The sequence below is a fragment of the Drosophila erecta genome, unplaced genomic scaffold, assembly GCF_003286155.1.
Source record: "Drosophila erecta strain 14021-0224.00,06,07 unplaced genomic scaffold, DereRS2 tig00000126-arrow-pilon, whole genome shotgun sequence".
Taxonomy (NCBI): domain Eukaryota; kingdom Metazoa; phylum Arthropoda; class Insecta; order Diptera; family Drosophilidae; genus Drosophila; species Drosophila erecta.
In genome coordinates, this window is record NW_020825209.1 from 10579857 (window position 1) to 10607596 (window position 27740).

At 40.2% G+C, this 27740-nt stretch overlaps 2 protein-coding genes across 3 annotated transcripts in view; one reads left to right on the forward strand and one right to left on the reverse strand.

Annotated features, from left to right (window-relative positions):
• The first annotated feature begins 174 nt into the window (after positions 1 to 174).
• Positions 175 to 27740, forward strand: part of LOC6550857 — a 94918-nt gene continuing 67352 nt past the window's right edge. For both annotated transcript variants that reach the window (XM_015155820.2, XM_015155819.2), the window contains exon 1: positions 175 to 444. The gene's annotated coding sequence lies outside the window, so the exon portion shown is untranslated. The remainder of the gene's footprint in view (positions 445 to 27740) is intronic.
• LOC6550814 lies at positions 11206 to 12579 on the reverse strand. Its single transcript, XM_001978175.2, has 2 exons — positions 12132 to 12579; positions 11206 to 12070 (listed from the first exon to the last, which is right to left on the reverse strand). The coding sequence occupies exons 1-2, from the start codon at positions 12384 to 12386 to the stop codon at positions 11420 to 11422; spliced, it is 906 nt and encodes a 301-aa protein (XP_001978211.1). The 5' UTR covers positions 12387 to 12579; the 3' UTR covers positions 11206 to 11419.

Below are 27740 nucleotides of genomic sequence, written 5' to 3' on the forward strand. Positions count from 1 at the left end.
CAACAACAAAAAGGAGGAAAGCATACCAATTAAACAAAATCTAAATAAAACAATTTTCGTTTCTTGAGGCAAAAAAAAGAAAGGAAAAACTCTCGAACTTGGAAATATTTTCAAAATTTCGGAAAACCCGCAAAAATATATGACAGTGTTGCAAAACAGCCTCAAATCAAATATTTCGGTGTGCAAAAATTAAATATTTTAAAAAGACGCAAGCGAAAAGTCACAGATCAGTCAACAAACAACAAGAACAACCAACAAACAACTGCAGCGACAACCAGCAACAACACCAAGCTAAAAACAACAACAAAAACAAGAACAGCAACTGCAACAAACAACAATCCAAAATCGACGAAGACGACGGCCCCCGACAAAATTCAATTGGAAAATTGAAACTTATGGATTGCTGGACGGGTAACGCCCGACTGGCGAGTGTTTTAGTTTAAGGTAAGTTCAAGAAATGAATTTGCAAATGAATAATTTAGAAAAACTACTGATTCGTATATATACTGCTTATCGAAAAACTGACAAATTAGAGAGCGTTTTCTGAAATATAAACTTCTGCTTATTTTCAAAAATAAAAATATTTATAATAGAAAAAAATCAGAAGAAATATAATACAACGAATAATGAATAATATAATTTATTTAAAAAAAACTACAATATTGGTGCAGAAAGTCCTGCTAAAATCAATACAATTTTCAACTAAAATACTGTCAGAATGCATAACTATATTTCAGTTCAGTTTTCGACTCAAATTTACTGTAAGTTAGCTTTCAGATTTATAACCAAAATTCACAAATTCCACGCCAAAAAGTGTAGTTTTCATGCAATTAACCGCACAGGGTGTCTTAACCCCTTGGTGCCCCCTGCAATTCCCACTGTGGCCAGAAAAAATATCAAACAAAGGCGAGCCAAACCACAATCAGGAAAAAAAGAGACTGCAAAAATTGTTTGCGATTCTTTTTTTTTTTTGGTTTTTTTCGTGTTTTATTTTTGAAGGCCAAGGTCGCTGCGCATATGGGATCATAATGAGAAGAGATGAGGGGAAGGCGAGGGGTGGGGAGAGGAGAAGCCCAGCAAAAACTGGGGAGGGGGGAAAGCACCAAAAAATCTTAATGCATGACAAAAGTTGTATTTTATTTCATTTTGTTTTTGGCTTTTTATTTTATTGCATGTTTGCATGCTTCTTTTTTACTTTGTGTGTTGGCTCGAGTTGATCGAAGCGGAAGTGAGCGACGTCGTCTGCGCTTTTTGACAATGGGAAGTGAATGCTGAAAGATCGTAAAAAAAATAGAGGTTTAAAGTACGGGTGTGTTTGTGTGTGTTTGCTGTCAAACAATTGTGTGGCCAAACATGGCGCTTTGGCTTGGCTCAAGTGAAGGTTCCTCTGCTTAAATTGAACTTTTTTTTGCACAATTGCGAAATTGTTTTAATTAGCCAAACACTCGCTTGTGTGTGTGTGTGCATGCGTTAATTGCAGTTTCCAAAATTAGCAAAAATACACACACACATTCACAGACAGTCATCATGTTCATGGCTGTCAAAGTTTTTTTCCGCTTTGATTGACAGCAGCTGCCCTGTTGTGAATGGCCGCGAGTGTGTTGGTGGGCAACTGTGTGCGTGTGAGCGACAACCCTGCCTTTCAGCACATCTAATGGTTTGTCCATTATATATAGGTATAGTGAACTATATATTATATTCCTCTGTCTGTGCCACTCGAAAGGTAAAACGTTCGTTTCGTCTGCCTCTAATTTCAAATCGGAAATACCATTTTTCACAATCGTCCAGGGTTACAACCCCTTAACGAACCCTCTTTCTATAACAAATACATTTAATTGGTGACTCCGCCATGTGCTTTCATACCCTTAGCATTTCTAAAAGAGGTTTAGATTTTACTGAAAGTTCATAAGAACTCTTCAAAACCCTTTTTGATTTTTTCTTTCAGTTAATTACTGTAAAACAAGGTCAAATACGGATAAATTGAGAGCTGTAGTAACTAGAAAGGTCTGTCATGGTGGAAAAGAGTTTTCCTAGTTTTCCGCTTGCTTTTTCCTAGTTCCCAGGGTCGCGAATCGAGGGAAATGCCTTTTCCCATTAATAAAACGTTAGCACCCGTTCGGGCCAAGTGCAAGTTGGCTAGACTATGACAAAATTAAGGCCTAATTGATGAGACGGCAAAACAAAAGTTATTTCTATTGATTGAGCGGCAAAAGAGTTGGGTTGCCAAGTGAAAATGCAGCGACGGAGAAACGGTTGCTTACATAATTATGTGCAATTTATGCGCAACGTGACAAATCAATTTTCCTCTGTCTCGATGCCGTTTTTTTCTCGCTTTTTTCGCTTTTCTCGTCTTTTTGCGCTTTCCTCAAACTCAAAGCGTTGACAGCCCACAGATCTCTCTGGATTTTTCGCACGCTCAATTGGAGAACCGTTATCATGACTTGGCCTAAACAAAAAAAATAAATAAACGGAGTTCAAGAAGCTGACTTTAAATGCAAGAATGTGGAAAACGAATTTAACAATAAAATATTATTCGTTTCAATATTTAGTTTGGCCTATAAAGTTTTTTTTTTATATAACCTTACGCGTTCAGTGATTTTAAATCTCGCTTTTCAAGCATTTCTGCAATGTGCTCTTTTTTTATTACGCATACGCCGCGTGTTTGCGTGTTAAAAAATATCAAAACACACGCGGCTGCATTCATGAGTTATTTTTTATGTAATGCACACTATATATCGCTTAGGCCACATACATATATGTACATACAAGTATATATTTTTTTTATTATCGAAAATGCGTGCTCAGCTAAGCATTGGAGGAAAAATAAGAAGAAAAAAATTGTAAGCGACTGAGAAAAAAATAAAATAAACAGAAATGCTCACGATGCAACAACGTGCAATTTGTAATTGTTATTATTGCCGCTGCCACGCCCGCAACTCCCACTCGCTTTTGTGGCGCCAGTCGCAGGTTTTCTGTTTACGGAAAACGGAATACTGAACACTGAATGCCGAACTCAAAACACACCAACTCACACGTCAGAAAGAAAGAAAAAAAGATTACAGCACCACTCCAAGCCAAAGATACGCACTTTGGATATGCCGTTAATTAATATTAATGCAACCCGATCGGCCCAGGTGTTTTGTTCATATACTCGGACTGTGGGCTTTTCTGATAACGCTATACATATGTCCATGTGCCACTTATATTGGCAAACTCTTCCTACTCAAAAACTACGGGCAATGGGCAATGCAAATGATAGCTGCTGAGTCTTAAGAAAAAAGGGTTGCCTAACAAGTTCGCTGTTTGCTTATGATTTTACTTGAAAAAGGTACCAAATACAATAGAACACAATCGATATTGGTATTTCCTTTACTTTAGAAATCTTCATAAATGTCTATAACAAGATAATGGTTAATGGAATCGTTTCGAGAAAAGGTCACTCTTACCAGGCTAAATAAGTGTTTAAGGATAGGGTAACACCAATTAGGGGGAACAAAGTTAAATTTCACACGAAATAGGAAGTGATTAATTGGCGACCTTAAGCAGACAACAAAGGAGCTTAAGAGAAATGTGCAGTGTGCAGTGTGCAGGTTGCATTGTGCAAGGGAGAGAGGGCGACTGTGTGAGAGAGAGACGCAGTGAGCGTGTGCGCATGCAATAGGAGCATGGTCACCCTAAAATGCATTTCCATGCGTGAATTTGTGTGTGTGTGTGTGTGTGTGTGGGCTGGCGTGTGTGTTATCGCTGTGGCATTGCAACAGCTACAAACTATAACGCAATTATATGCTATGCCCCAACCTCAAACCCAAATACCACCCACACACCCCTCCACCCACCGCCCACTCCTGCCTAGCGCCATCTCGCTCGCTCCCATTGGGTCGGTCAAATCGCATTTTGCGTGCATCAATTATTGCGCATTTCTCAGTTGCGTTGTTCAATTTTTTTTTATTTTTTTTCGTAGTTTTTCCTTACATTTTTTCCCCTGTAGTTGCTGTTTTTATCTGACAGCCGCCTTCTAATTTACACAACAACAACAATTACTATTGTACAATTATAATGTATAACATTGGCTGAACAAGTAATGCACAAAGAGGAAAAACAAGAAGGAAGCACAAACAAGTCAGCTATTTTTTTAGGGCTGCAAAAAATCAGTATTTAAGCCATATATCAGTTAACAAGTAATAGATATTACTCTGTACACATTTTTCCGTAATATAAAGTAACTTCTAAAACTTAAAGTATGATTCAGATCATGTAAAAGAAAGTATTATACTTTAGTATATTCAAAATAAACAACATGAAAACTGCACACGAGACAGAAACCTTGAAAATCCGGAGCTGCCGCAGTGATTTCCCACTGATTTACAACTCCGACTGTGCTTTCAAATTTCGCTCCGACCGCTCGGAACACATTGCGTATGCGTGTTTTTTCCACCTTATTTATTTAGTTTTTTTTTTAGTTTTGAGAAGCGTTGGGAAAAGTGTATGTGTGTGTGAAGTTGCACTTTGCTGCGTGACACATTGTGTGACTGACTTTTCAACTAATAGCAGCAGGAACAAGCGACATGCAAGCCGGGGGTCTGACCCATTGGCAATTAGCATTTCGGACGGCGCTGAATTTTTCAGTTTGGTTTGGCCAAAAAAAAAAAAAAAAAAGAATAGCAAATAAAATACAGAAAAAAGAGGAAAAAATGCCATATCTGATCGTGGCTGGGGCCCCGTTTGCGTGTTCTCCTTCTGTGTATGTGTAATTGTGGATTAATTATAGCCAAGGACCCCACAAGATACAAATAAAGATACAAAGTGTATCTCTATCGCTCCATGTGTCTGTGCAATTTCCGTCCACAGAACAAGGTTAATTCAGTTAGCCATTGTTGGTATAGTAGCTCAGTCGCTTGTTTTTTCATTTTTTTTCCAGTTTTTTCCTTTTTTTTTGTTTTGTTTTTGTTTTAATTGCGCTCAGCGTTACATAATCATTGCAGCTGATGAACACGCACACACAGCTGTAAATAATTATTCTATTTTTTTTTATGACCATTTAGAAACACTTTCGACCGCCTAGAAGACTAGCAACCCGTTAGACTCTTCGCTTCTTCTGGGTGACAGTTTCTGCAGCTTTTTTTTTGTTTTTTGTATGTTCTTGATTTCTTACTTTTGATTCGCGTGGAAGCGCCTGGTAATTTAAAACAACAACCGGTTTTTTTGCACACCTTTTAGAAATTGGGAAACATCAAATGGCCCGCACAACAGACACTCTTTTAGTACTATGCGTTTTTTTTAGTGCAAAAATATGAGTTTTAGTCAGCTGTGTGCTCAATCATTATACGATATTAACATATTAAGTATTCAAATAGTTAATATTTTCAATAGTTATTGTTTTAACAAACCAATTAGCACAAAACGTAATTTATGCATTTCAAATCGTTCAAACTCACACATTTGTTGCTCATTTAAAGTAGAATTATCATAAATTTATTAAAATTAATAAGATGCCGTCTAACCTTTTTGGACCTGTCAGCGGGCATTAGAAACGAAATTTCACCAACAGGCAGAATCGACACGCGTTTTGACCATTGCAAAATGTTTCCCATGACTTTGGCCAAAATGGCTGGCCAAATAAAGTGAAATAAAAGAGAACTTTCGAAAGTTGAGACAAAAAGACGAGGGAAAAGCAGAGAAGCGGCAGAAAAAAATGCATAAATTTGGCATAAATTATGCTCTCACCTAGGCAACTCGGCCGCTTTTTTATATGTATTTATTTTTGTATATTGTTGTAATTTTTGTTTGCAATTTTTATTTTTTTTGCACTCCACCCCCTCACGACTGTGAAGCGTTGAAAAATGATGGCAGCCTGCAAATTGCGCGGAAAATAAAGTGAAGGATGGGGCAGGCGTGAAAGATCGATTGTTGGATCGCGTTGTTGAATTCGTTACTAAATGCGGGCGGGTTTTCGTCTTTGAAGGCAAAAGGAGTTCAACCACTAATGGAAGAGCTGCAAAAAATTATTAATGGATGGTGCCAGAGAAAGGAAAAGTTAAAATAAGAAGAATTAGCAGCAAATTAGTAATGGAAACATCTGAATTAGAAAAATAGAGTAATATAATATAATACATACCAAAAAGTTGGCCGACTTTAAACTATTTGGATTCCTTATCAAAACATAGTGAAGTTGACTTTGCTGCTGTTATATTTTAATACCAAAAATTAGTAAAAGCCCACAATGACCCACTCTTTATCAACCCTTTAATCAGATTCTGGCCATTAATAGGCGCCTATTACTATGCCTAAATCGAAGCGACAGCGCAGAATAAAAGCTAGGCGAAGCGAAAAAAATTCGCGAGTCTATTGAACTTTTGTACGCCTCATAAGCCCCAAATCAAGGGGTTCAATGAACCCCACACACTTTTTTCGGGCTGAAAGAGATCAACGACACGCACAAAAATTACATACGGCCAAACAACAACACCTTGTAGGCCTCAAATCGCAAAAATACAAAAAAAAAAAAAAAACAAAAAAGAGAGGCACGCACAAAACGCACAAAAGTCAATGAACTCACACGCACCATCACAAGAAAATGCGAAAAAAAGGCAGAGAAATTCGCAATCGCAAAAAAGTGCGTAGCCGAAATTCTGCGAGATCAACGCACGCACCGAAAAAAAAATACAAAAAAAGGGGCAAACACAATACAATCAGAAATACAGGAAAAAATGTTGCCGAAAATCGCGAGCTACCTCTCTTTTTCGCGCTCTGTCAACATTTTTCAAAGTCAAGTTGAAGAGCGTGCGAATGTATAGATATGCATTGGTATTGGCGTATCTGTGTGCTTGCGATACTTTTGTTTTTTTTTCTTTACTGTATTTTCGCATTTTTGCCAATTCTCTCGCTCTCGCGCTTTTCTAATCGCTCTCTCTAGTTTTGTCTCTTGCTGTTTACGCAATTTCGCATGTTTGGCAAACACAAAAAATGGCAAAAAAAAATCAAAATTAAAAAAAGCTGAAAATACATGCAAGATAGAAACGAACTTTTATCAGTCACACTTTGGTGACTAGAATTTTTGGGCGAACTATATGATGAGATGTACCACCCAGCTGAAATCTATATACTATATAGGAATTTGTATATAGCATTAGCAATATTTTGTTATCGCACAGAAATAAAATACTGAAAAACGGCAGAAGGCACGTTCTCAGCACCTCAACGCATGACATTAGGCGAAAATAAAGAAATGTAACTGAAATTTATTGCAAGCGCTGTTCACCTATGAAAAATGTAGAAAAGATACACACTCAAATAAAATAGGTAACACAAAGAACTTGAACATTTTGTCCGTAGGAATTATAGGAATATGTTAGTTTCATTAATGCTGTTTATTAATTCAAAAAGCACCGCCCATATTTTAATAATATATTGGTAAAACGGGCTTCCAAATCACTTAATGCATTTTTTATTTTAGAGTATACATGTAAATAATAGATGTTTCAATATATTTTGCTTATCTATTTTGAAAGCAAAGGTTTAATGGCATATTTGCTACTAACTTTTGGCATTTTCTGGCCATTGCAAATGTATGAATCGCTATTCCTCCACTGGCAGCTGTCAATTGCTGCGACTTTAGCGATGCGTTTGCGACCTTCTGACCTCCCAGCGGGAAAAATAAATGCACAGGCAATGGTGCCATTAATCAATGACAAAGTAGGAGAAATACAAAATTTTTCCGCTTGCCAAACAATATTTTCCCAACTATGCAAATTTGTCTTCCGCAAAAAAAAAAAAACCACAAAAGTGTTTGCAAAATTCCAAGGCATATATAGGAAAACATATGTTATCTGTATCTGTTTGATTTAATATGTGGGTCACACACAAATGCGAAGTAGCAAAAAAAAAAAAAAAAAATAGGGGAACTCAAGAAAAAAAAAAAAAATTCGCACGCACTCATAAACGAAATCAGCTTTGCGTAGCCGGCTGCGTAGATTGCGTATACGCAATGTGTGTCAAGGACAGAAATGTGCGAATTTTTTATGGGCCCAGCCACGCTGCTCTCCTCTCTCATTCCCGCTGGCGAATCGCGCTGAGAAATGTTTAATTTTTCCACAGCCGTCTAAAATTAAACCCCAACGTCAGGAACAACAAAAACCATAACATCAAAGCACCTACTGAACTAATTTGTGTGTAGCTGTGTGTAGTTGTGTGTAGATGTGCGTAGATAGCATTGAATTTCAGCTGTGCGACAAGCAGCCCGCTAGAAACAGTTTTGTCTGCCATTTCGAGCTTCTTTTTTTCTGCTCTTTGCTTTTGCAAAGTACACAATTTTTTTTTGTTTTTGTGTGTTGTATTTTCGCAACTATTCGCAATTCACGCCCACGGTCAAGCCAAAGGTCAGGCCAGTTGCCAGTTGCCAGTTGCTCTAAGCCCACGAAACAAATGAGCAATGAGTGCAAACACACACAAAGCACACACAAATCCGCAGATGTGTGTTTCCCCCACACACACTTTTTTTCTATAATTTTCTCTTTTTAATTTCGCCATGAAAAACGCTGGCAAAGAAGCTGTGCGAAGAATGCCCTTCATTTACTCAATGTATTAACAAAGTAAATTGGGCAGTAGGCATAACTTTGAAATTAAAACATATTAGGATAAAAATACAGAACTTTTTGTAAAATAAATTCCAAATACAATCAAGAACTATTCTATTATTTCACATCATATTTAATATATTCAATTGTCGCCCAATCATTTAATCTAATTTTAGTAATGTGCAAATCTTGCTAGTGCTTGGTAACCTTTTCTTCGGTGAGGGTATCATTTCGCATTTTTGTATCCGCGCTTCTCGTGGATGTATCTTTGTATCTGAGCAGCTGCTTCTGGGCTTCGTTACTCCCTGATCCCTCCTCCCCCCCACCGCCCTCCGCACACTGTTTTTCGCCTATCTCCGCTGTCAATGTGTGTCAAATTTCCAATTGGGTCGCACGCACAAGCTACTTTGTTGTTGGTATTTGCGAATTTTTTTTCCGTGTATGCTTGTGTGAGTTTTCGCAAGCGCGTTGATCGCGGAAACGAAACAAAAACCTTGCCTGTATGTGCGTCTGTGTGTGTGTTTCCCGAACGCATTGCGTAATCAGCGTTGTACTCATGCTCTTGCCGAATTTGTTGCTATTTTTTCATTTTTTTTTTTTTTTGGATTTTGGACACCAGCTTGACAACAAAACAAAGACAAAAAGACAGCGGCGCCCAATAGAAAAAAATGCATAAGAGGGCCGAGGGGCGAGGGGCGAGGGACGCCTAGTTGGGTTAAGTTGGTGGCTTTTGCCTAGTTAGCGACTTAAAAAATAGCAGATTCGTATGTAGATGTAGGTTTGTAGATATGTTTGCTGCCACAAAAGCTGTTAGAAGTCAAATGGCGCAAAAGCAACAAGCAAAAAGGAAAGAAAACTACCAAAAAAAGTGCAGAGAAATTGGGAAACCCAAAAATCTACAGATACATAATTTAGCCAAATGATCTTGGTGAATCCCAGCTAATTTTTTAGAAGAATAATTTTAAAGGAAATAACATAAAATTATTAAAAACACAATGTAAAGTACCGCATTATTTATGGTTATATTTGCACATAAAGTGAATTTGAATTTCTTATCTTGGTAACAATACCTTGGTAACAAAAGGCACACTTTTTTTTTTTAATTTCAGTAGAATCTTTGCTGTTGCTATAATGCCATTGAAAGTGGTTAAATAAATCATAATACCCTTGAATAAAGTACTTATGCCATATGTGTCGTTTTGGAGCGTCATCAAAACTTTTGCCAAGCGTCTATAGAAGCGACTATAAATTGTTATGGGCCAAAAAGTAGAAAAAATGGCAATGAAATCGGATGATTCAAACGAAACTTAGATGCACACGAGCAAGGTGGTTAAGTTGAATGGTTCTGGCAAAAAAGTTTCTCGTACAATATACGTTTGTAGAAAGTTTTGACGAGAATGCAGCGAGTAAATTATAGGCGTCGATAAGACATCCTTGAAAATAACATGGCATTAGCAGAGATCGCAGTAACTTTCTCCAAACTTTAGGTCTGAACAATTAAGAGAGAAAGGTGAATTTAATTGCATTTCTTAAGATTTTATTTCGAGTTGGGTTACCTACGCTAAACTTGTGCTTCAAAATGTAATCAATTTCTATTATTGAAATTTCACTGGCCATGCCAGTATATAGATCTTTAAGAACTACTTTAAAACCACCATTTTATATATCGCATTTCTCTATATGATATCTAGTGTAGAAATCTTTTGCCAAACAGGTAGAATACAAATTCTTTAACCAATTCCCTGAAAACATATCTCCGCAAAACTAAAGATTGCCAAAAGGCAAAACGCAAAAATTTTTCGTGACATAGGCAATCAAAAAACAATACAAAAGTCCCAAAAAAAATAAATAAAATAAACTGACTTTTGTACAGTTGTTTCTGCCTTGTTTCTTTTCCATCTCTGCGCTTCTCTTTCTCTATGCGGAATTGAAATGTTTTTTGTTTGCCTTTGCGAAATTAGCAGTCAAAAAAAAGTTTGCGAATTTTTTTCCTTTTTTTTTTTTTTGGCTAACGCACAAAAGCGCGTTGAGAACGAAAAAAAAAGTAGAAAACGTAGAAGAGCTGTCCCCGAATTTAGGTCAAACGCTCAACGTCGTTTCTGCGTGCCGATTGGCAAAAAAAAAAAAAGAAGTAAAATAAAACTTTTGCGAATTTTTTGCTCTGCCTCTGCTGATTTTATTTATCTCTTCTTTTTTTTGGGCTTTTATGCCAGAGTGTGCGTTAATGTTTTATTAGCTATTGTTGTTGCTGTTGTTGGTGCTTAACTAACGGTTCATCAAAATGATTGCGCCCGCTTGGAAACCAGAAGAATAAAACTAATGAAAAAAATAAGTCGGGAAATAAGCCGAAACAAGCGGCCATAGAAGAAATAAAATGCCATTAAATTGCCTAGAAAATTGTTTGTGTTTTCTCATGCTGTCTCGAACCAAATGTTAAGATCTCCATGCTGTTAATTATAGCATTTATTGGGGACTTTTTGTGTTGGCGATCGGTTGGAAACGAAAGCAGTATGGGTGAATAAATTAAACACATACGTTTGGCGAAATGTTTGCCATAAAATTGAGCACATTTCAACTATTTGTCTTACCTATTCGTAGTCCTAATATGCTTATAAAATAACAGCCGAACTCATACAGTCTTACGTTTTAATAGGCCACATTTCAGATCGTACATTTTGAATACTAAATGCATACTTTTAATTTAACATCTTGTGTTCTGATGGGGTTCGTGTTGCCTTAATAGAGCGCAAGACTAGCAATCTGTCTTTCGATTGAGGACAACGAAGTTGTCCTTCAACAAGTAAAAACTACACTTACTGGCACTCGTGTGTGGTGTATGGATATAGTTAGGATCTGGCCTTCAAGGACTTGTGCATCATGAGACGCCGGCGAACGCATCCGATGGCCTCATCCCAGTTCTGCGCAGTCTGCAGATCCTTAATCTTGGCCAATCGCTTTGCCTTGGAAGCGACGCCCTTGCGTTTGATTGTCTTCTTCTTTGGCAGCTTGGAAATTCCGGATGCCAGTTTTTTATCCGGCTGCAATTTGCCGGCTTCAACGGCTTCAGTTTTCTTGGTTCGATTGCCTTTGCCCAGAATCCGCATCCGTGCGCACTTCTTTATGTCCACACTGGCTATCGACAGAATCTGCCGGATGGATCGGACACGCCTTACGGCCGGGGGCGTTAAGCTGCGTATCCGGCGACCGGAAGCTGGTGATACCCTGGAAAACTTGCGATTCGGCTCCGGCGGCACCCGCATAGCTGCCACTTTCGGCGGCAGATCCAGTAGATTGTCGTACTTGGGCCGCCGCTCATTCAGCTGCGCCTTGAGGCGGGACGGCTTGGGGGGCGGCTTGTAGGACTCCAGGGTATAGCGGGTGCTCTGCTTGCCACCCGCCGAGGAGCGGCCCAGCGACCAAAGACCCTCGCTCTCCTTCTGGAAGGCGCGGTAGATCAGGTGACGTGGAACAGGGATCGGCAGCTCGGCATGGCGTTGCTGAAAGAGTTGCAGATCGTTAGATCCTCCACTTGGATGGAGTTGTGGTTGCATTTCGTACCGAATCGTATAGCTCCCGCTGGCGCATGCTGAGTCCTGGCCAAGTTAGGGCCGCTCGTTCCAGGCCCTCATCGATGCTGCAATTGTGCATGATGCAGAGTTCGCGGACGCAGTTGTAGAACTGAAGCGGATTGGCATCGCGGGGCTTGAAGCGACTCAAAGCCTTGATGAGGCGGGCACGCTGCTCCTGTTTTGGATCCTCCGTGGACTCCAGGGCGGCTGGTTGGTACGTGTGTCCTTCTTGGTCCTTGGCCATTGTGATTTAGCACTGGATTCTGTGGTTGGGCCAACCAATGAAATAATACTATGAATTTTCTTTTTCGTTTTTTCGTTCAGCAATCTGTCCGGCTAGCTTGTGTGACACATTGAGAATTTTAACCGATACAATAAAAAGTAAGAAAGTCAGTCGATGTCTATTCCGAACCAGCACTCTGATTAAAGTGATTTTGGGAGAGCAGATACTACAGACATATCGAAAGTGAAAAGACAGGGGCTACTACGCATAGTAGCTTACAAAACACACTTATTGTCTTGTCAAAATATAAGAAATAATGTACCAATATATATAGTACCAACTCGATAACCAACTTGATAACCAACTCAATAAAAGGGATGCAAATATTTACTGCATCGAACAGCTGGACACAATGGAAATGCATACATCGCATTGATGTATCAATATATATCAGTGATATAACAATGAAAAAAGCTAGTCAATAGGGTAACAAAAAGCTCGATTGATCTAAAATTGAGGTAGAAACGGGACCTATCTTAACAAATTTTTTGCGTTCTTAAATTTGAAGAGGTTCTGGGAAAAATGTGTGACACTTTTAGCTTTACAACTAGTCAGGCGTTGTGATTCAGGAAAAATGTCGAATGAAGTTTGAACAGCATGTATTGAAGAGTGTTCGATCGATGAACAGCTTTTCTTGATCGGCCTTAAATGTTCCCTTAACCCCTTTTTGCATTAAAAGTTGCTTGGCTTTGTGGTGGCCAAAACTAAAAATGGCTGCCATGGGTTAAATGTGCCAGGAGCGCACCTTCTCTTTCTCTCGCACTCTAGGGGCACTATTTTCATCCCGCACACACACACATCTATATATATATATATACGCACGGGAGGGTTAGCAACCCTTACCGCCTGCACGTGTGTGTGTGAGTTCTCACCCTCAAAAAATACTACGGGGCAAAAAATAGAGGCATTTGTTCGACCATTAAATGCGTTCAGCCAAGAACTACTACAACGGAAGGGTTAAAAGGTGGGAGAGTAGCTGAAGGAATAGGAACAGGAAGAATAGTGTGTATTTCTCTAGTTTTGCTCTTTGTGTGATTGTGTGCGTGTGTGTGTGTGTGTGTGTGTGTGTGTTTGTGGATGTCCTTAGCTGAAATCGAGCTAACCCTACCCATAAAAATAAATAGGGGAGGGCACACACACCACGCCTCCTTTGACCTACACTGCGCAAAACAGTTAGTTTGCTCTAAAACTGATACAATACTCATTTTGAAGAACAAAATTAACGTTTACAAAGTAAACTTTAAATAAACCATACTCACATTTACTATTTAAGGCTAGTGGTAATGCTCAGCTAGTTTGTTTTATTTTTTCCCATTCACTTTATTTTCAATCATTTTGGGGCAGTGTACATTTTAGAGCCTTGTCTTTGGGCTTTGCGTGTTCCGATTGTTGTTTCTGTTTTTGGGGGTTCTCTGTAGCGATTTTCCAACAAATATTTGGACTATTCGTAGACATCCAATATGCATGGGCTTTTCTTGTTTCTGCTTTTTTTTTTTTTGTATTTTATGTTTTTTTTTTGTAGCCAGAAAGAGAGGGCTATAGGCCGTTGGAAGTGCAGGGCGGCCATTGGAATGAAGTTATAGTACAGGTAAACATATATGCATATATAAATGCACTTGCCCGTGTGTACATATTTGTATATATCTGTATATATATCTCCCTTTTGGCCCAACGAATCGCTGGAGCGTGCAGTGTGCGAGCGAGATGGGCTGACTGCCAGTGGTGGGGGAGAGCGGGGGGAGGTTTAGTCATGTCTCGTGTGAAAATATGTTTCTTTCATCTTTTTTTCAATTTTTTTTTATTTTCTCTTTACACAATTTGCATTTGCGCAAAAAGTGCAAAAGTTGACACACGCAAAACTCGGCAGCTTATTAGTGTCAATGTATGCGTTTGTCTGTGCGTGTGTGTGTGTGTGTGGATGCACACACACACTTTATATGCATGTGTGTGCACACACATATGCGTCGCCATTTTGCCGTCCAGTTTACCCATTTTTTTTGCTGTTTTTTTTTCGCACTAGCCATTTATTATTTTATTTGTATTTTCCTTTGACCCTACCGAGCGAACCCCCAATGCACTTAATGAAATTCTTTTTTAACGTATTTTCACCTTTCTCTCCCTCTCTCTTTCTTTCGTTGCAGGTGAGTGGCGCTTTTTTATTTATTAATGGATTTTCCATTTACCCTCAAGAATGGTTTGACACAAGGATTGGCGGCCAAGGGAACAGCTTGACGTCATGCCAAAAAGAAAACAAAAATGGTAAAATACTCGTAAAGCAAATATATTAACAACAGCCTGAAGTTCCATTGAAAAACTGTCGTAAAAAAGTGAGCTAATTGGGGTAGGTAAGGTAAAAAACTTGATGGACAAATCAATTGGAAATAATATGATATGGTTAATGAATATGGAATTGAACTTAGTTAATGGACATTAAGGTAATGGTGTGTAAGGGCTATTTTAACGTCATGTTCAGTTGATTACAAAAAGGCGAAAAAGTCTGAGGCATTTTCTTCAATTGAGGAGCAAAAAAAGAGCCCAGAACAATCGTACTTTAATTTGAAGCACTGCACTGTTTACGCATCGAAAATATTTACTAATAATATGCTGCCTCATCTGGGGAAGCCTTTTCATATTTTTCCTCTCAGTTTTTGTGTGGGCTGTGGAAAAAGTTGCGAGTGTCAACAAACAAATCCAACGGAGGCAGAAGTGTGCAGAATTTTATTTTTTGCCTCTTCTGGCAATCGAAAGACCCGAAAAGTAAACAACAACAAAGTAGCAAAGTAGTGGTGCAAAATCAACAAAAAATAGCCATTGAATACGACAATGTTGTGAGGCGATGTGAAAGGCGCAGTTGATATCAGTGCGACGCCAACTGATTAATAATTAAATAATATCCATTTTGAATGTAGCGATATGTAATCAAACTTCACCGATAGCTTCATGTAGGCTGCAGTTTTGTTTACGCTGGTATCAAGAAATATTTTTCCTGTGTTTCCGCAGATCTTCTGCCGGTCTGCAAGTGTTGTGCTTTTGGCATTTTCCAGCTGCATCCCACAACTTCTTCGCAGCACCTACACTTTGGATCCGAAAGCTACTCGCCAGCCTCCCACTGATCTTCACTGCTCAACTAGTTCTTCACTGGGGCTACTCTTTCTCTCAAACAATTTAAGATACATTTTGTACTTGAAAAAAAGGATTAGGAACTGCAGTTTATACAGAAGTTGTTTCTGGAATTAATAAGCTTGCTTGATTAATATTTGCTTACTTCACTAAAGAACTAGCGAAGATTAATTTATTTTTACTTCACTTAAAGTCAGTTCGACTAGTTTTGAATGCTGAAAATACTTAAAAATGATGCTAGAGTTCTGGCAAATATTTTCCTCTGACTATTGCGCTATTATCTAATTTAGCAAATTTTGATAGTGCATCAAGGCGCTTGTCTTCTCACAGTATCACAGGCGTTTTGTCTTTCTTCAGACTGCAAATGCAGCTCTAGTTGTGGTGGCTGTTCTTGTTGTTGTTCTTGTGGCAGCAATGATTGTGGCTGTTGCAGTTGCAGTTTTTTGTTGCTGTTGCACTTTGGTTTTGGCTTTTGCTGCACGCAGAGCACGCATTTCCAGCGTGAAATGCAATTTCTGCGCTAGAGGAATTTCAATTGTGTTGGTGTGGCCCGAAGGGGGATGAGTGCGGGAGGTGTTCTTGCCAGTCTTCCACTCGGACGTGGCTACACTGGGGGAAATATTTGAAAATTTGCTTACCAATATGGTGTACTTTTATTTGAGCAAAGCTCATTATTTGATTGCAAACTAAAAGAATCAATAAATTGGGAAAAGAATGCCATTACAGTGTACAAAATTCCTAATAATTTCTCTCAGTGCATGCATGTGTATAATTTGGTTTTCCGTTTGCCGTTGCAACTCCCGCAACTGCAGCTCAGAAACTCTGAAATAAATGGATGGATGATGGGCCAAGTCAGTCTTGGTCTTCAGTCTGCAGTCTGCAGTCTGCGGGCCGCAGTCTACACTCTTCATTCTTCAGTCTTCGCTTTGGCTTAGACCCGGTTCAGTTTTGGCGTTCGTCAGTTTGTCAGTCATTCAGTCAGTCAGTCAAACGCACGACGCTCACGCAGAGCACGCAACTTGAATTGTCTTCGCTTGATTCTTCGCCCCGTTTCTTCAGTCTTCAGACGTGCATCCTTCTCTACTGCGGCATTTCTTCCGCGGCCGCACAGCTTCCATTTTTCTTCTCCTGTTTCTTGTTCTTCTATGCACTTCTTTTAATGTTAGTTGAACTTGGAGGCCACAGCAAATTGCAGCTCTTCTAAACAACCTCCAAGACGTCAAAATCTGTGCTTGTTCTGGAAGATTTGGATTTGTGCGGGTGTGTTCTTTTTCGCTATGCTGCGGTCCGTTCTTCCCGTTCTTCTGGCTGTTTCAAATCGAAATAGAAGGAATAGGGGAAACAAGGAGAGCAGCGATCTCTTTGATCTTGATAAGCAAATCAAAGTGGAGCATGAGAAGAATTGCCAGCGGAGAATTGCGGGGCGAAGATATACATATGTGTCATGATCTCAGATCTGAAAATGTTTTCTTTCTAAGTTTTTAAAAGTTTGTTACCCCAATTCTATTCCTTATGGTATTTGCAGATTGTAAAAGTGCCTGTATCTGAAATATTCTGTTTTTATTGGAAGTATAGTTTTTGTTTCCATAAAAGTATGCTTTAGTTTTCTGTCATATTTTAACATTTTCTCTTTAAAGACTTAGATTAATTTAATTTGGCATTGTTCATTTTTAAATTGTGGATTTATACAATATAATTTTTCGTAATTGCTTGTCCTGAAAACTTGAAAGTACATTTCAGCATTAAGTGTTGGATAAAATGGATTTTATCAATAAAACTCCTAAATGCCAGGTTGCTTCATATCTTTAGTCCCTTAAATAAACTCATGCCCAACGGAGTTATTAAAATTACCAATTTAACTGATGGATGGGGATAACCCCAGGCAGCAGATGTCGATAAAGATGAATACAAACAGGCAACAAGCAGTCAACACGAAACGAATCAAAGGATCAAGGAAAAAGAAAAAGTTGGCAAAAAAAAGAAGAAATTTTAAAATGGTAATTTATTCATCTCCAAAAATTGTGAATATGTATAAGGGGGATATTTTGGCATTTATATATACACACGTATATCGACACTTTCCGAGACGCGTGCCCGCAAATACAGAGCGGCAAAATTGGCTCCTTTTTGGGCACGTTCCAGCTGGCTTCGGGTCTTTTGGTCCTTGGTCCTTGGTCCTGCCCCTCACTTATGTTAATTATTCGCCATGGCTAATTATGTGACCAGAAGACCCTCCTTAGAGGGTTAAGGACCCGCCGGAAAAGGGCCATGGCGGTAAATCGAGTAATTTTCATGGCAATTTCTGCGTAATTCGCTCGCCCAGTCCTCGCATGTCTGGCGACAAATGCCGGAATCTATAAAATAAATAATAAAATAATGTGCGCACCCTCCAAGGAAAATGGAGGGAGTGTCCTTCCGCACTGCTACTGTCGCTGGTGTAACTATATAATTATCGTAATTATTTTAATTGTACCTCGAAGAAGGCAAACAAAAAAAAAAAAAAAACGAAACAGTAGCGAAAAACGCAAGCCGGAGCGAAAATATAAAATATGTAAACAAGGATCGAAAGCGACGGAATAGACACGAGATAATGCATAATGAATTTTAATTGAAATAATGTAAAAGGTCATTGGGTTCGTTTAAAACGAAGGGTTCTGAGAATTGGAGGGAATAATTGTTAAATGCTAAGTTCGGAATACATTATCTTGGGTTACTAATAAGCCTTAATAATGCATGCCGCCAAGCACTCAAACTATTATTTAGTTTTAACATGGCTAACATGGTAAATAGGCAATAGGAAATATGCAAAGTCGTTTCTATAGCACCTTGTGATTCCCTATACCATTTTGCTTATACAATGTTTGCACATTAATCAAAGCATTCCCCAATATGCCAACTGGATTTGAGCTTTGATACGAGACCCGATAATTTTGCATTGGCTTCCCGACAGATTCTCCTCGGCAGGCCGGCCAAGTTCTATATCTTGTGGCTGCCCCACTCTGCACTCCTTTGTGGTGTGGCCAACTGGGTTGTGCCCTGCAACTGGTCAAACCACAATAACTGCAGGTCCAAGACCTTCCCAAAAAAAAAAAACGAAACGAAAAAAAAAAAATAAAGAACGAAGGAGGAAAAAAAGGCAGGCAGCAGATAAAGGAAAAAGGCCATAAAAACTGCTGTTCCAACTGCTGTCCGTAGGTCCGGTTGTCCAGTTGTCCGTATGTCCGCTTATCCGTATGTCCGCATGTCCGTATGTCCGTTTGTCCGTTTGTCCGTCCGTGGAGTGTCCGTTGCTGCTGGCTACTCTTTTGGTGCACTTTTTTGTCGGTGGTCCTGCCACTCGCGCCTCTTTTTGTTCTCGACTTCTCGACTCCTTTTTGGACCGCAATCAATGTGAAGTTGTCTGCGTTTTTTTTTGCCCCCTTCTTTTTTTCCTTTATTATTTTTCCCATTGTTGCCTTTACTGGCCCCGTTTTGTTGTGTGTGGTCAGTTTTGGTTTGCTGCCTGCTGCCACTGCTGTTTTGGGTCCCCGAGTTGATTACTTAATTCTATTGATGACGTTTTGACTGATTGCCTTATGAGCTTTCACTTTTTGTGCTGCAGACTGCGGAGTGCGGCTCAGTTATTAACTGGTGCCGCTGTTATGAATTATTCATGCAACAACCACAAGGCGCACACTTTGTTGCCGCCTTGCTGCACTTTTTTCCTTCGCTTGCCTCGATGTCCGCTGCTCTGGGACTTCATCAGGCGATCCGATCCGATGCGATGCGATCCAATGCGTTGCGATGCGATCCGATCGGATCCAAACGGACGGCCGTGGTCTTGGGTATCAGTGGGGTCTCTGCTCTCGTTAAACGTTTCAATTGACATTGCTGATTACACTGACCAGCAGGGATCGAAATATCAATTGATCAAAAGGATAAATGTTTGAGTGTGTGGTGGATTCGTTTCCACGCTCCTCACTACTTAAATACTCTACTGGTCACTCTGATTCAACCGACAGTTCAACCGACGGTCACACTGTGCGTATTAGTAAGCCGAACATCTGTTTACTAGGCCCTAAGAAACGCTTTTCAAAGCAGGCCACAATTTGTTACCTGACATTTTTTCAGTGCATCTCAGCTCGGTTTTGCTGGGAAGTGTTTACCGCTAGATGACTTTATTAACGCCACTGGTGGCAACATCATCATCATCGTCATCACGACGACCAGCGGACTTGCAATCAAAGTCGCCGACAAAAGTTCCGCGCTCATGGACATATAATACAGTCGCAGTCATACGTATATGGCGGGCATGATTTAGTGTCAGGCACGGCGAATTCCTTCACACCTGCTAAAGTCTCGCTGTCATGTCAATAATGTCGAAAATGCAGCTCTCTCTCTCGCTCTCGCTCCGTCTCTCTTCCCCCGCCAGCGCACTATCTCCTTCACTCCCGAGCGGAGTGATACCTGATAATGATGTGACAAAACAGCGGTCGAGATTTTTTTTCTTTTTGAGCCCGCAGGCGGATTGAGGTGCATCTGAAAGGAGTTTGTGGAAAAAAGAAGCCACCGCCTGAGGAGAAGTGGCTAAAAAAAAGAAAGAGTTAGTGGACGGGGGTTACCCCCCTTTGGCTGTCATTAACGTGATTTTGTTGCTGTTGCTGTTATGCGTTATTGCGCGTGCGCAGCGGCTAAAAAGAGGAAGAAGAAGGGAAATGTCAGGAGGTGTGGAGTGGCTTTGGAGGCTGCTACTAGTAGTACTACCTGTGTCCCTCTCCTTTTCAGATATCGCCTGCCAAACGCTAAGCTAAAGTGACATTTTGACAGCGATGCGTGATAAACGACGAAAAATGGCCACATGGCCTTTGTTGTGGGTTATTTTCGTGGGATTTGGCTTACTTTGGCCTTTAGCAAAAGTCACTTTTTTGGAATAAGGTTTACGGAAAAAGGAAAGTTGGAAAGCACTTCAATTTTATGGGTTAAGTAACTGTTTTTTTACAGGATTTTGAAATATGAGTTCAGAACCATAATATTCAATTTAATCAAAACGCTGGCATTCCCTTTGAGTAAACTACTTTAAAAAATGCATAAAATATGGTTTTCTAAGAAAATATAGTTTTGGTATACTTTTATTTTTTTTTAGTATTTAATGGAGATCTATGAGATTTATTCATCTGTTAAAGGCTCAATGTTAAGTGTGTTTTACCTGATTTAATTTCTTGTACAGCAGCCGCACCCGCACAATCATGAGTTGTGCCCCATAAGATCCATGAGCTCCCCACCCCCATTTAACCCCCGTTCCCCCGATTTTAACCCCTGTGCGCCTGACAATGCGTCCGCTGGAGTCGCATAAAAATGTTCGATGCCAGGCAAATAAAAAACTATGAAAGCCTCCGGAGCACAAACATGCCGAGACAACTAGAGAGAGGTGGGGCATTAGGGGGCTTTAGGGGGTTAAAGGGGGCTTGACACGAGCACCACACAGTGGTCGCGTTTTTTAAAACGCGAACAAAACGCGTGGGCGCACAATAGAGTTGTTGCTGTTGCTGTTACAGTTACTGTATTTCTCCTTTTTTTTTCGTTGTTGTTGTTGATGTTGTAGTTGCGTTGATGTTGTAGTTGCCGCTGATTGTTGTTGCTGTGCGGCTGACTTGAGAGTTTGACTGCGCCGCTGGATTTTGACATTTTCTAACACGCGCCTGCCAAGCGGCATAAAAATTGACATATTATAATGTCATGGCGTCCCCGATTTGCGCCACTGCGTCCAACAAACATGCCAGCCAAAGGCAGCCAAAATAAACTGCAGGAAAATCTCTCAATCCGTCAACGGATTCTGCGTGGGCGGGCGGCAATGGAAATCCCGCTGCGGACGGGGCGTGGCAGTGCGGAAAATCGAAGGCGCAGGCGCACACACAGATAGCCAAGTTTTGTTCGAGTTTTGTTTGTTGTCGTTTTTTTTTTTTTTGTTTTGACACAGTTGTCGTTCAGCTGAAGTTTCCTCGCCGGAAAATCCATTTTCTTCCAGTCCTTGAACGCATTTTCTTGAACTTTTTGAAGCATTTAACGGCTAGCGAACAGCTATATAAATTAAAAGAAAACTCTTATTTAAAATTTATTTTTTTTTGAGATGCTTAGTAACATTACTGTTCTTTTTTTTTACCTATTTTCATAAACGTATATTTTAATACTAGTTTTTTGGAGATATACTACTGTTTTTTTATATTTACTATTATATTTGTATTTTCTTTTAAGAACCAGCAAGCTTAAAAATGATTGTTGGCTTTTTTATGAGTTAAGGAAACACATTTGACTTTCCGCAACGACTGTCAGTAAATCCGAGATAATTTCCGTGACAAAACTGTCTTGAACAACTCTCAACCCACAAGTTTCTGGAGGTCCCAGCTCACGCACTTTTTCGCAGCAGTGTTTCTTTTCCTTTTTTGCTTTTTTTGTGGTCGGGACACAAATCGCAATTGAGTCTCTCAGTTGAGCTCAGTTGTTGTCTTTATCAGATTGTTGCAATTTTCTGTTGTTCAATGTTTTGCTGTTGTTGTTACTGCGATTCGTTGTTGTTGTTGCACAGCCCGCACTCTCTATGGAAAGATCTTTATCAGGCTTTATAGGTACGCTTTGGTTTTACCCCCAACGAAAGCAACAAACATGGCAGAAAAACATGTAATGAAAATTATGACAAGCCAAAATCCACAGTGAGCGAAAAAGAGAGCACGATAGTTGCACGAAAAGAAATCAGGAATCGCAATTCCACTTCACATCGGAGCATCGCATTTTCTGCATAAGCTGATAATAAGTTACAATGTGACCATGCGCTCTGCTAACAACTAGATTTTTGAGTGACCGTCCGTTGGTGTTTGCTTAAAGTTGTTGTACTATCCACATCCAATGATTCGTTTTGTATTTTCTAGAATATATATCGATATTGCTTTTAAAAAGTGCGAATTTTTCTCTGTGCAAAGTTGGAGAAGAAAAATTGTAATGCGAAAAAATTATAATTCAATGGAAAATTGCGCCCACACACGCCTCACCAACAATTGTTTTTGGTTGTTTGGTTTAAGCCTTATCGCGCAGCGGAAAGCGTTGTTGTTCAATGTTGTCAACGTTGTTGCTCTGGTTATTGTAACTCTGTGTGTCTGTGCTGAATTCTTTTCATATTTGATTTTCTCCTTCCTGCCGATGGTGATGGATTTGCAATTGCATTAAGTAAAACCCAGAGATCTGCTGCTTTGCAGTGACATAAAAGATTGTTAAACGACCGATCTAGTTTAACTTGCCAGTATCCAGATCGGTTACCAATCACGACATTAAAATTGGATTAAGTACGCATATATTTTTCCCCCTGTCTTTCACCTGGATCGTGATTCGATTAATGATCATTACAAATTACACTTGCCATTCGCCAACGTACACGATTGCCATTCTTTCGCTTTCCTGTAAACATAATTACCATGATTTCTAACCGTCTTTTAATTGAATTAAATACGAACAAGCGATCGCTGCATAATAATAAATTGCCGTCGATTGACGATCGTTAGCAGTCGGCTGCAAAAGCGAAAGTTGCGTTCGCCAAATTGGCCAAGATCGCATCGCAGAGAGCTCCTTCCTTCAGCGCCATATCGCAATGGCTATATCGCCACATAACGCCGTCTCTTTCTATTTCCAAGTGATCTCTCTGTCGCCGGTAGTCGTCCTGCTCAGTTGCTGTTGCTGTAAATTAAGATCGTGCGATTAGCGCTGACAGCGAGCGAGCGATCGGGCAATCGGTCGATCGGTCGGGTAATCGCAAAAATCGGTCTATCGATCGCAGGTCTTTGGGTGAGGAGGAGCTTTCTACATTTTTAATGAGCATTTCAGCTGCGCCATCGATCGTGAGCCAGCGGCATCTCCCCCCCTCTCTCTCTCTTGCTCTTTCTCTGTCCAATCCATCTTTATTCCAGCGGATCGGAGTTCATCCATTATCGAAATCGGAAAAGCACATACCTGTTCCGATTGTCGTGTGGGTGGCCTCGTCTGCTGTCTCTGTTATCGGGAAATGCGAAACCACAACAAAATGGAAGGCTAAGCATTAAAATGAAGAGATTTAATCTAAATCATCAATAAAATTACTTTTTTTTATGTGGGTGATAGTAGAATACAAACGATTCCTTATGATATCAAATATAGGGTAGATGAAAGGAGTAGGTGTAGTTATGAGCTTCAGATGCATTTGAATGTTATATAGTGTTTTAAATTGTTCTACTATTATATCTTGAGGCTTCCAAGTTGTTCCATCTTTTATAAGTGTTTTCAGTTCGTCTTTACTACTCAAAAATATGAAAACAATTTATAGAATATTTGCGATGGCCTAAGAGTACCCTCTTAACCTTTTTTTTTCTATTTAAGAGCACTGCCAATTTTATGTTGGCCAGCATCTTCTTGGGCTGCCTCGGGTTGTTGTTTCTGTTGTTACTGCTGTTGTTCGTGTTGTTGACTGTGTTGTTGACTGTGTTGTTCTTGTTGGGTTTGTGCGGGTGCGGATACCTTGGCCAGGTCGCCTTGCTGTTGTTGTTTTGTTTTTGCGCTGTGTTTTTCGAACGATCGTTGTCGTCGTCATCGTCGTTTGCAGTCCCCAGTTCCAAGTCCCCAAACCCCAAACCTCAACCCTTGTCCTCCCAGACTCCCAAACATCTCGGAACTCCTTTGGGCCTGTGTGCATGTATGTATGTATGTTGGTCCGTTGTTAATTTGCGTTTTGTTGCATTTGTTGTTGCTGTTGTTGCATTGGTTGTTGTTGGCTGGCTGGCAAATTGTTACACGCGTTGCCTGCTTTGATGTCTTTATGGGTTTTGAATTTAGTGTTGGCCTGCCCCGCACAATCGTGACTGCCAGTCGTTGGACGGGGGAGGAGCGGGGCTGCCACGAGGTAGAGTTCACGGTGCACAGTAAAAAATTAAATACCTTTGCAGCCCAACTAAAGAAATCCATAGTAATTGTTCACTTTGCTGTGTTTTTTAACGGCTTACTTTCATGTAAAATCGAAAATATCGATAGTATGATGGAAATAATCGAACAAATATTTTTTGGTATCAATTATGTTTTTTTAATAAATTCAATTATATTTGTGCCTAAATATATGAAATAACTGAACGATATATTCCAATTTTCTGATTCAGTAAATATCATTTAAAACCACAATGTAAACTAAACTGATACAGAAAATTCTCTCCTTAAAAGGAGTATTTTAAATGTCGACATTAAATGTTTTCCGTGTACCTTTGGCCTATCTACCTCACCCACCAACTCCCCTTCAGAAGACATAATCAAATGTGGACAAAATTATTGAGCAATTTAGTTTTACTTTATGGAGCAATTGCTTTGCTTCAGCGGGAACTTACAGGAGGTTTTGGGATGGGGCTTTTGAGATCTGGGATCCCAAATTTTGCCGTTGGTGCTGATGCCCCGAAAAGTCTGCGGCATCAGCATCCTCATCCTCATCATCATCATGCCGTGATGATCATTCTGGGCCGCGTTTACTTTATGTTTATGCGGTAAATGGCATTAATGGATTTATAGATTCACGTTCCAGAGGTGGTGCCTCCATTTTATCCCCACTTCGTTTCCCTGGATGCAGCTTGTTTGCGCTTAGTTTTGATTAGGATTTATGGCGATTTATGGCAGGCCTGTGGGTGAAAGGAGAGGCTGCGGGAGAACTCCTTTTCAAGGCGCACTTTCTGCATTGGCAGGCCCTCTAAAACGGCATCAATCATGATGGAAGGCGCACTAAATGTTGGTAATTATGTTGGGGGCATATGAGCGCTGCAAAAAGGTGATTTCAATGGGGGCATTAATCAATAAGATCGAAAATAAAGTTTCATATTCGTGGCAAATAACTACATATGTTTGTTTAGTTGCAAGTAAATGCCAGTGAATGAAGAACTGCAAAATGATTAAAATATTTGACTTTTTAACCATAATCAATCAATCACCCCGTTAAAATGCGCTTAGTGTCAATCATAAATTGCCCAATCAAAAAGAGGAGAGTATTGCTTTTCCACCTTGAATTAAATTCCCTAATTCGATCTATAATAATAGTCCTTTCTACCACGCAAGTCAATCAATCGGCGGAGCTTTACATTTTTCTTTTAGAAAATCCCTCAGTACCTTGGGGTCAATAAAGCTCATTAGCAAAGTTCAATCATCGTGGGCCACGATCAAAATGAATGCATCCATTTATGTCAATCAGGGATTGCTTGACCTTTTGTAGTGCCTTCTTTAAGCCGCAAATGGTCACCCACACGAGTGATTTGATTGATAGTTGCATTGAGATGGCCAATCCCAAAGACCCGAGACCATGACAAAGTAGTTTTTCCATTACTTCGTCCCCTTGCAGGAACGTTTAAGGTACGTTCCCTTTTTCCAATGGGTCGCGCCCTGTTTTAGGGTATTTACCTCTTAAAGGGTATTTACGATTTGAGGTATTTTTGGAATTAAGAGAAAACTCAGGCGATTAGAAGTTAGTATTCGAAATGAATAAAAACTGCCTACAATGTTTAATTTTGAAGGAATATTATTGCACTACATGACATGTGCAGAGCATTACAGTGTTCGGTCTTAAGTCAGTCCTCCTTTCTTTTCATTTTTTTGAGTTTTGCTTGTGCTGGGTGATTTGCCCTTTGGCCAAAAACTGTCGCAACTCATCAATTTTCATTCACCGGCCGCGGCAGCGGCCAAGACGCGTCTTTGCAACTATTATTCACGCCTAGGCAACGGGTTCGTAGCCAAGTTTGGAGCTGCAACTCCAACTCACCGATGGCTCCACGTCCTCTGTCCAGGGCTTTACCCCCATTTTACCCCTCTTTGCCCCCTACCACCCCTTTTGAGCCACTTTGACGTTAAGCCAGAGCAATGAATGCTTTTAGCTGAAAACTGAGTAATTGAGTGACAATTAAGTTATTTCTAGACGAACAAGCCGCGATCGCCGTCGCCGGTCCTTGGCTCTCCAACTGGCTGACCAGTCTTCTCGCCTTTTTTCCTTCCCTCCGACGGGCTCTTTTTATACATATTTTCTTTTTATGAAATATTGCCAAGTTCATATCTCAATTATGGGTGCCGACGCCGCTGGGAACAGTGGTTGCAAGCTGATGGAAAAGGAAGATTCACCACTATTTCAAATAAAATAAAACAGAATTTAACATAAATATCTTGTTTATTTTCTAATTTCATGATGCTGAAATGCCTAAATATTGCTATTTGCATGATTTTTGGCTTAGTTTCTTGCGCTTTTGACCACTGTCTGCAGTGCCGCAATGGCTGCTGCACTTTGTGCCCCTCATCCTGCCTTTCCCTGAGTGAGATTAATCGCAGCTTTGACAGGCGCTGCATTTGCTGCTGCTGCATTTCGGTTTTCTTGCCGCTTGCATGATTAAGCATTGCCTAGGAGGGGGCGGCCGGGCAGCGGAGGCGTGGCCGACCGCTGGCTGACTTTGACATTATCACCAAAAGTGCCGACCGCGCAGGCGCGGAGCCATCAACAAGTTGAGTCAAGTCAATCACCGGCGAGCTCCATTTGCTCCTCCTGCCCCACATCATTAACAGTCGAATGCAAAAGTATTTTCTCAGGTTCCCACTATTTTTCGTAATACTCTATTTTAGGCGTTTTACGCTTGCCTCACGTATTAAATGATATACATTTATATCTCTATTAAAATGTAGAATCATTGTATTAAATATTGTATTGGAGTTTTAAAATGCTTAGAATGCTTAGCTTAGTCTTAATATTTACCTAGTTAGGGCATAAAAAACGTCGGTTTCGGTGGCATTGTTTTCACATCCAAGTTTTTCCCTAGACTTTTTGTCCCTCGTTTGGACGTTGCCTTTTGATGTTCGTTCGATGGCTGGGATTTGGTGAACTTTAACATCGCTTATGTCAAATTATGTCTTCATTTGCCCGGCAGAGGGCGTGGCGCCCGCGGGTCTGTAACCATCCCCGATATTACCGCCTCCTACCTACCTGCCCCTCCACCCCCTGGCCCTGCGTCCGCTGATTTTTCCATTCTCTTCGCTGATTTATGGCGAAAAGTGCATTTGGCGGCGGCTTGTTTTTGTTTACGTTTTGCCGCTGACAAAACGCTGCAATTTTTTGTGCGCACTTCTCTTGAAATATTACGCATACGCCGCGTGTGCGGGTGGGTGGGAACGGTAATGGGACTGGGAATGGGAATG